Raw genomic sequence first — 10,000 nt, forward strand, 5'->3', positions numbered from 1 at the left:
ATTGTAATAACTTGTTTTATTATGTATGACCTATGTAGTACTTACATAAATATATACATCACATAGAGGCTTAGGTTTTCAGGTAAGCATAGCTAGTATTAACTTTAGTTATAACTGAGTTGTCTTTAGGTATGTAGACTATATTCTTTAAGAGGAATGATTTGGGGAAATTGTGTATATATAAAATAGAGAGCGAGAGAGAGTTCTGCATGTGTCTAATCTGAAATGTTACTTCATAGCCCTAATGTGCTTTTCTTCTTTCTTTTAAAATATAGTAATATTTTTATAATGTCACCTAAAATTGATAGTCTACATATCTAAATACATCTCACTTCGTTATTCATGATATTTACATATTTAATAGAACAAAACAGTAAGTTGGTGGACTTGAAGTTGAAGAAGCTCCTAGAAGCTCAGCCACAGGTGGCAAATTCACTCCCTAGTGCTGCCCAGAAAGTCGTAACTGAGATCTCGGAGCAAGACATTAAGGTAAATCTTACTCGTTAAACTTTTGGCTCAATATTTATGTATTCTAGTTTCTACTGGCACTTGATAATCCTAAAAACAGTTTCTTATCGAGTTCTTCACAGTAAGATTCAGGTTTTATTAAACAGCCAATAAATTAAGTATCATTATGGTAATCGGTATTCATATACTGTTTTTGAGGAAAACTACTACTTTAAATTGCTATTTTGAGTATAAGTACAGGGTATATAGAAACTATTCTTGAATTCTATGTATATGTATATTTTGCTAAGAAGAATATTGCTAAGCGAATTCTAGCATATTTTTCCTCGACCTCTGATCTGTTTAGATGCACTAGAATTCATGTTATTTATAAGAATCATCACACCTGAAGATGGATGATAGTGTGACTGAATATAAATGTTTAAGATACTTACATGTGTTTTGTGCCACTTTGTATCTTACCTTGTGTAGCATTTTAGCCAGAATGCCACATTTTAAGAATATTATTATTGTTAATAGAGTATATTATCCCCACCCACGTTTCTCCCCTTTTCCTCACAGTGTATCATTAATATTTCCGTAGCTTAAGGGCACTTCCAGTCCTGTGTAACTTTTCACCCACCTGCGGACTGTGGGGACTGCCCTGCTGACTGAAAGGATTTCCTTCCCCTGACACAGAGATGCTTTGAAGTCCCAAAACAATGACTTTCATTGCTTTTCCCGTATATTGTCAGTTTCTATAAATTGGTGATGAAAGTGTGTGGCAGCACCAGAGGACTTTTGGTCTCTATCTTTGAACAAAAGGAAGGCTGGATCAGGTCTGATTTTTTGCGTTCAATTTAGCTTTCTGCAGTAGATTTAATGCAGAATGAAGCTGGCCTAAGAATAATACAATGGATTGAAAAGGCTAACTGAATTAGTGGGTTTAGAGGAATACATTTGTAAAGTGGCAGAAGTCCCTAGTCATAAAAAGGTTTCTTAAGATGGGATTTGCTGGCTAATCGCACTGATATTTTAGCATGTTGCCAGGCCTAAAAAAATTTAGCCGTGTTTGTTTATTTTGATAAAGACTCGAGTTTTAGACTATTGGATAGTTGTTATGATAACAGTAGAACTCACACTTTTTTTAGGGAAAAAAATTCAAAATTGTTCCTATCCTAACTATGTGACTAGGATGTTATAAGCACGATATTAATGGTAAATATATTAGATGACTTTTTAAAAAATTAAAATAGAAATATTTTCATTATTATGGTTTATTTAGTCATCTATGTAGATGAAATTGGTTTTGCTTTCCAAAAGCTTTTATGTAGTAATTTTTAAAGTTATTTCAACAAAAGGTATGCTTTAAGCAGCTTGCCTCTATAAGAACCCTTTTAGTTAAGATTTTGAAAATGGTGTTTATAAAGAACATATAGAGTCCATCTGTTCTCTTGAAGCTTTCGGCATTGATTTGGGTTTTTATTTTTTTTAATAAAATGCAGTTTACACATTTATAAATGAGGCATTCTGTGTTTGTGGAAAAGGATAAACTGTTACCTTCCCTTGAGGATTCTGTATCCCAGGCCTCCTTGAGGCTAGAGAATAGGCCATTGGAGGGCTCCCTCATTACTGATTGTCTCAATGCAGAGGAAGGGCAAAGTCTTGGTAGCTTTTGATAACCAGTTTCAGCATTCAGCAGGCTTAGCTATTAGTCATGCATCTTAGCCTTTCCCTATTTACTTTCAAAACACTTAATAAAAATAATAAAAGATTAGGTATAAAATGAAATATTTGTTTGGTACACAGCTCCTCGGTATCTGCAGCTTCCACACACTGCAGTGGTTCAGTCTTCTGGGATATTTCTTGTTGATAGAACCATTTGAATTTGTTACCAGTATTAACATAGGAAGCTCTGGGAAAGATAATTGTAGTTTCTTTAGCTGTAAAGGGCTTACTTACAAATCTGGCTTTGGAAAGTTATAGCTGATGAAATGCAGTTCAGTGGGGTAGTATTATAATCCTACCTTTTAGCCTTCATCCAGCATTAGTGGTTTATCTCAATGGGCATAAAATTAGAAACTAGTTCTTCTTGTCATACAAGTCTGTGAGATGGTGCAGCCCGATGGGGCAGAATAGTGGCGAGAATAGGAGGTAACTTGGCTTTTAAATGGTATCTATCACTGGGAGAGGACATAAAGGGTATCAAAGTTTCCAAGGATTTAAACCATGTGTCCCAAACTTTTTGATTACAGGCAACAGAACTCGTAGTTGAGCTATTTAGAGTGTTTTAAAATGCTTTTTCTTTCAAAAAGTTTGTAATGTTTCTAAATCAACATTATCTGAAATCATTAAAAGTTGTCTTACTAACAAGTAATTTCATGTTTATGAAATCAGGACTCTGTTACCATGTGTTCTTTTACTTTTAGAATGGAACAGAAGATCTCCGAACTGAGCGATTACAAAAAGCAACAGAACGTTTTAGAAATCCTGTTGTGTTCAGCAAGGATTCTACAGTCAGAAAAACTCAACTCCAGTCTTTCAGTCAATATGTTGAGAATAGACCAGGTAGGAATGCTTTTTGAAATGTTTTCCCATTTTATGATTTAAAAGTATTTAAATATATATATATATGTATGTATACATATATACTGATAATGTAAATCCACATTTCAATACACAAATATATCAAGCTTTATAATAATTTTACTTGTCTTTCCCCTTTTTTTAAGAGATGAAAAGGCAGAGATCAATACAGGAAGATACAAAGAAAGGAAATGAGGAGAAGGCAGCGATAACTGAAACTCAGAGGAAGCCATCAGAAGATGAAGTGCTTAATGTATATTAATTTTTTGTGTGGTTTCATGATTGCTGATAATTCCAAACTGTATGTGGAAATAGTGCCTTTATTTGTTAAAATGAGATGTTAGGTTTTTAAAGATGTCAATCTCCAGTGCATTCAAAGCAGAGTGAGAGGGGTGCACTGTTGAATTAGTCTGCAGTGTGGTGATAATTGTCAGATAAAAAAAAATGAATTTTTCAGAGTTCCACAGCCCCAGCTTCCTTGAGACATTTCCATCAGGGCACTTCCCATAAAGAGATTCCAGTATTGATCTACCGGGAGGATTTTAATTATTACAATAGCAGATACCGCAGAGCTGCAGTTAGAGGGAAAAGTCACATGAGACCTGCTAGAATTTCTCAGCCAACCCATTTTGTTGGCTTGGGTTAATGGGTGTTCAACCTTTCCATTATCCAGATCAGCCGTGAATTACTAGCTGAATGATGTTTGCATTAATATAATATATATGGTAATTTCTTCACTTAATTAACGGGGAGGTTCAGCTCAGTAGGGGTATGGGCTGATCATGTGTAAAATTGATTTGTGAGGGAAATATTTGATAGACCGCAGGGAGAAAGCTGCTTTTGATGGACAGCTGCGGGACAGAAGCAGGAAGAACAAGTTTTAACTTGAATTTTTGTCTGGAAGCATAGTTCTCTTTAATAGTGTTACTTTTTTTGTTATCTGTAGTTTGTCTAAATATTTTCATTGTTTTTAGTGCTACGATAGTCTTTGTTGGATTTTAAAATCCTTATAAATGCACTGAGAATCACCAACTACATCTTAGGGCTCTGAAAGCTTCTCATTTTAAGTTGTTCACTTTAGAACACCTGAAAAGGTGTGAGCTGGAAAAGAACAGCTCACTGATATATCCTGATGAAGTATTTGGTATAACTTATAAGTTACAGAATACTTGAGTATACTATGTACTCACAGGAGGGAAACCTGATGGTGAAATTTGTTACTGTTTTTAACTGAATCAATCAGTAAAAGCAATGAAGTGTATGTATTGCTTATCACTTCTGCTTTCTTATACCTTTGTTATTCATATTGTCTTTGCAAACTGCTATATTTGTTTTGTCCCTCTGTATGGGAATGAGAAAAGAAAAAGTCCCTTTTGAAAATCATCTGCTATCTGGCAGATAGGTTAAAAAAGCATTCACCAGATTATTTCAGATTTTGAAGTTAGCATTAGCTTTTATTCTGTTATTATTATTTTTCTGTTATATTTTGTATTAAGTTAGAAGACTATCCATTTTGTATGGATCTTTAAAAAACAGTGATTTTTTTGATCAAACTATCCTGAGAAATTATCAGTTTTATGATTTCATGAAATATTTCAACTTTAAATTTGTCAACTGCCCTAATCAGTTTAACAATAAGTTAGTATAAATTGAGTTCACATGTGAGTACAAATTATTTACTAGTTCAAAAGGTATATAAGTTATACATATATTTAGACATGTTTATTGATCATGAGAATTCCAAAATATGCTCATAACTAACATAATTCTTGGTTTTTGTTTAAGGTGTAATGAAAGATAATTCCTCATAGCTTCTTAGAGATTAATATGCTTTCAGATAGGGAAAGGATTTGACAGAAGAAGATTGTTCACATTTATTTTGCTGAATAAATAATGGTATAGGGTTTATGATAGTAGTGGTGATGGTGAAAGTAATCACTTAGGGAGTTCTTCAGTATTTCTCAGCTAATTAGGTGTCAGCCCCCAAAAATGTCAAAAGGTAAACAGGTATTCCAAATGCAGCTATAATTAATCCCTTTTTGTAACTATACCATAAATAATAACCCTAAATGTAATGATTTAAATTTGTAATATGAATGTAAAAATTAAGACGATATTGGCACTTTATAACAGAACTGGTATTTCAAATAAAACTTCTAAGGATAATTTTTTTTTTTATCATGAATGGGTGTGAAAAGTAAATTTTCAAATTGAAATCCAAATTTGGCTAAATGGAAGATTAACCAAATCAGTATACTAGTTTCATTAGATCCTGTGTAGCAAGGTTGGAAACCACCTGTCAGGTTAGAATTCACAGCTACAATAATTTTAGTAATACATCAACAGAATGACATGTTAAAGTACAGGAGCCAGCTGGAGGGAAAACTAGAGATATTGCAAACATCTCTTTTATCATTTTTAAAGTATTTAAAATGATATAGTCACTATGAAAAAAAATTTATCTTTTAAATTTTGTATTTTTATAGAATCTGTATGATTCTCTCAGGATGGATACTTTAAAGATCAATTTCTTAGTAAAACTCCATTTTTGTTATTACACTTTTGAATTAAAGGTGTGATTAATGTTTGTTTTGATAATCACCAAGGGGAAACTTCTCTTCTATCCTTGTCTGTGCTTCAATAACTCTGACTTAACTTTAAAGAAAATTATTTTAATTTAGTGTTAACTTTTTAAATCTGGCAAATCTGGGTGTGAAATTATAAATATAATACTAAACAGCTGAAATGTTCTATATTTACAAAAGTTTGGTATACATAATACATATGAAAATTTTTTGAATCAGAGGGAGTTGCTTTTTGGTACTAAGGGTGATACTAAGGGTATATTTGGTTCTCTAGGTAAGTGCTTTACTAAGTGTTTGTAGAAAGGAAAAATGCAACTTACAAGTGATTTTTTTTTTCTTCCTGTTTGTTCTCGTTAACAGAAAGGGTTCAAAGACACCAGTCAGTATGTTGTAGGAGAATTGGCAGCACTAGAGAATGAGCAAAAGCAAATTGACACCCGTGCCGCGCTGGTGGAGAAGCGCCTTCGCTATCTCATGGACACAGGTACGGTGCCCAATTACACTGTAAACAGTTTTGGCAAATTGAGCGTTCACAAACTCTTATAGAGTTTTGGAAGTGTGAATCTTTGAAGCCTGAATGTTCAGCAAAACTGCCTTGAAAATAAAAAGGCTGCGATTTGCAGCCACCTCTCTGGGCCCTGGTGATAAGAGTGCCTTCATGGGAAGTGATAACTCGCCCTGATACCGTGTGAGCCAGCACTATTGAACAGTGTGCTCATCCATGCAGAGTTGGAATACACATCTGTGCCTCATTGATATGCCACTGCTTAAAAAAAAAGTAAGATCTTTACTGTTCTACTGATTCACTGGGAAAAAAAAAAGATTTGGCCAGCTAAAGCCATGTACTGCATGAAACAGAGCACTGTGCATAGGGGATGGCTCCATGGACTAGATCACTGAAATTTGAGAATACTATCTGGTTACTGATGCTCCACAATTTTTTTCAAGAGAACAGGTTTTTAAAAGTCTATAATACTTTGTGTCACAGTTGCATTTGAAAGGATTAAGGTATATAGCAAGGTTCGTAAAGATAGGTTAGAGCAGCAAGTTAGCTCCTAACCAGAGGGTTGAGCGGCATTTGATGCTGATTGCCAGTGGTGATTGAATAGATCTAAGAGCACAATAAGCTATTGGAAAAGAACAGTGTGTACATGTGTGTTTCGTTAAAATACTGCTCTTACAAAAGGGTAAAAATGAGAAATAAATTAAAATCATTCATACCAAATTATAAGTTATATAAGAAAAAATGTCAGAAAATAAGAGTGGAAAATCTATTTCTTTAATCTAATTAATTGCTTTAGTTTTATGGCAGTGTTAAAATAAAGTAGATTAGCATGATTTAGGATTGGAAAGCTTTCCTGAACTTTTTCTTCTCTATTTTCCAAAAATATATTTACAATAAAAGAACTCCTCCAAAAATAAGCATTTATATGGGATATTTGAAAATGAATAGATTAGTGAAATGAGAACATATTAGAAGAAGAAGGAACCTTAGGCTTTAACTGGCCCAGCGAGTTTCATACTGTGTTCTGTGGAGCCCTAAAGCTTCTTCAGAGGCATCTCAGGGGCTGCCAGGACAATAAGGGAGCAGAAAGCAGACATGCATCTGGATTCCTTACCTTACTTGAAACAGAGTGTCTCTGAGTTTATTTATTTGAAATAATGGGCTTAGAAGGGTTCGTTTGAAGAAAAGGTTCTACTGCTTAAAATTTAAAAACAAAACAAACAAAAAACCTTGTTTTGGAAAGCCCTAATTCTCTCATTGTATAGGTAAGGAGACAGAGGCATAGGAAATGCTCAAGGTCATAAGATTACCAAGTGGCAGACCTTGAACTAATTTAGGTCACCAGAACCATATCATCCAGCACTCTTCCTGCTACAGCGGATTAACTAAGCCATGTTTATCATTCCTCTAAAAAGTTACATGTTAGGGGGGAGGGGGGACAAGGGCAACATATGTAACCTAAACATCTGTACCCCCATAATATGCTGAAATAAAAAAAAAAAAAGTTACATGCACACCCAGTCTTGTACGTACACAGTTGCATGACTTCAGCATGGATCTATAAACCAATGTATTGTTTTGTAGTTGCATTTTTTTCCTTTGATTTCTAAGGGATTTTTAAAATATTAGCTATGCTAGCTATATTATAAATGAAATTACTAGATAGCATAATTTCTGTAATGCATTTTAAAATTATTTCCTTTAAATATTTTTTTTTTCTGAGAGAAGGTTTTGCTCTGTCATCCAGGCTGGAGTGCAATAGCATCATCATAGCTCACTGCAACTTCCAACTCCTGGGCTCAAGCAATCCTCCTGCCTCAGCCTCTTGAATAGCTGGGACTACAGGCACACACCACCATGCCTGGCTAATTTTTGTATTTTTTTGTAGATGGCGGGGGCGGGGGTGTCTCTGTCTTGCTCAGGCTGATCTCAAACTCCTAGTCTCAAGCAATCCTCCCTGCTTGGCCTCCCAAAGTGCTAGGATTGCAAGTGTGAGCCACCATGCCTGGCCCAATTTCCTTTAAATATTTTGAGGAGACAAATTTCTATTTTTTTTTTAAACAAATGAAAGTGAACTGCTTTCCCTGATTGTTTGGGGTAAACTAGATATTGCTATAGAAGAAATCTTGTGCCACTAGTGAAAACACTAGAAATTCTGTTTTCTTTCCTTTAACACTTGGAGCCTGATTTATTGAGGGTTCTACCCAAAATAGACTCAATTTCTCCTTCCTACCCCACATATCACTAGTGAAGCTTTAAAATGGCCCTAATTCAACCATAGATCCTTTATAATCTGCAAGATAGTCATAGGCCACAGATTGACTCTAGAGTCCTTTGGAGATTATTCTGTTCCTTATTCCACAGGACAGAATCTGATCCTGATTGGGTTTGCTACTGCAGATTTAGACTAAAACTGACTTGGTCCCCCAGCTTGATAAGCTGTGAGAATCACCCCAGATGATATTGAACCTCCTCCAAATAAAAATATAATGTTTTTAAGATTTGCCTAAAACATAGTTTAGTATCTGAAGTAAGAGATAATGGGTTACAAAGTAACAGCATATATTTATCCTTTTTCTTTTGGGGTTCCAGTTCATTCCAACTTTTCATTTATTCTAATAGTACTTTTTTCTGGTGTATTAGAGATTTCAATGTGCTTTCTGAATCTCAGCTTTAGAATTAAGCAGAGCAGTAGTATCCATATTCTATATATGAAGAAACTGAGGCTCAGAGGTTCAGATAAGGGAAATGACTCATTTAAGATGACCTCATTAGCAATGGTAGAGTTAGGGCTTCAACCTGGGTTTTTAGATTTTCTAAGCTCTTGATTTAGTCCTCTTTTCCCACTATATCTTCTTTACAGAACAAGTATGCTTTATCTGCTATTTTGGTTTTTATATACTTATAGATACTGACTATATTCAATTTTTTTTACTGATTTGAAATTCACGTAATATAAAATTAACCATTTGAATGTGTACAATTCTATAGTATTTAGTACATTCACAGCGTTGTGCAAACACCACTGCTATTTATCTCCAGAAGTTTTTCATCATCCTAAACAGAAATTCTTTTTTTTTTCCTTGTTTCTTGTTTTCTTTTTCAATTTGTGTCCTACTAAACAGAAATTCTTTACTCAATGAACAATAACTCCCCATTTCCTCCTCCCCCAATCCCCAGGGAATCTATAATCTAGTTTCTGTCTTTATGAATTTGTTCTCTTCTAGATATTTCATATAAGTGGAATCAAACAATATTTGTCCTTTTGTGTTTGGCTTCTTTCAGTTAACATAATGTCTTCAAAGTTCATCCATGTTGTAGCATGTACCAGTACTTCATTCCTTTTTATGGCTGAATAATATTCCGTTGTATGTTTATACCACATTTTATTTATTTATTCATTTGTTGATGAACATTTGGGTTATTTCCTCCTTTTGGCTACTATGAACATTTGTGTACAGGTATGTTTGAATCCCCACAAACATTTGTTACTTCAAAATGAAACTAAATAGTACTAATAGTTGTTTTAGACCTGAGTCCTAGGTTCCCAGAGCTTGAGCAACTCTGAGTTTTAAGCACCACCCCTGGTGACACTGAAGCTCCTGCAGGGGGGAGGAGTGAAGCCTGGATGGTGGCCCAGACTGCTGGGCATTTCTCCTGGAATGTTGGCAGAAGGCTGTAGCAAGAAAGTAGGAAAAGAAAGTAAGAGGCTCATGCAACAAGATGGGCAGGTGCCAGGTATGAGAATGGCAGTAGGTGGGGAAGGGCACCAATGGCAGAGACAGAGCAACTGTGGGAATTTTTGTGTCTGGTTTCTTCTAAAATTATTGAGAAATCTTAGTGATAGTCTGAGTACTAAATAGCAATTGTGTGTGTG

At 34.7% G+C, this 10,000-nt stretch overlaps 1 protein-coding gene across 3 annotated transcripts in view; it reads left to right on the forward strand.

Moving 5' to 3' along the window:
- Positions 1-10,000, forward strand: part of EHBP1 (EH domain binding protein 1) — a 345,442-nt gene that overhangs the window by 293,531 nt on the left and 41,911 nt on the right. For all 3 annotated transcript variants that reach the window (XM_012639212.1, XM_012639213.1, XM_012639210.1), the window contains 4 exons: positions 365-489; positions 2,877-3,015; positions 3,180-3,286; positions 5,979-6,102. In XM_012639212.1, the coding sequence (XP_012494666.1) occupies positions 365-489; positions 2,877-3,015; positions 3,180-3,286; positions 5,979-6,102 (495 nt within the window). The remainder of the gene's footprint in view (positions 1-364; positions 490-2,876; positions 3,016-3,179; positions 3,287-5,978; positions 6,103-10,000) is intronic.

The sequence above is a fragment of the Propithecus coquereli genome, unplaced genomic scaffold (genome assembly GCF_000956105.1).
Source record: "Propithecus coquereli isolate 6110/MARCELLA unplaced genomic scaffold, Pcoq_1.0 Scaffold138, whole genome shotgun sequence".
NCBI classification, from domain to species: domain Eukaryota; kingdom Metazoa; phylum Chordata; class Mammalia; order Primates; family Indriidae; genus Propithecus; species Propithecus coquereli.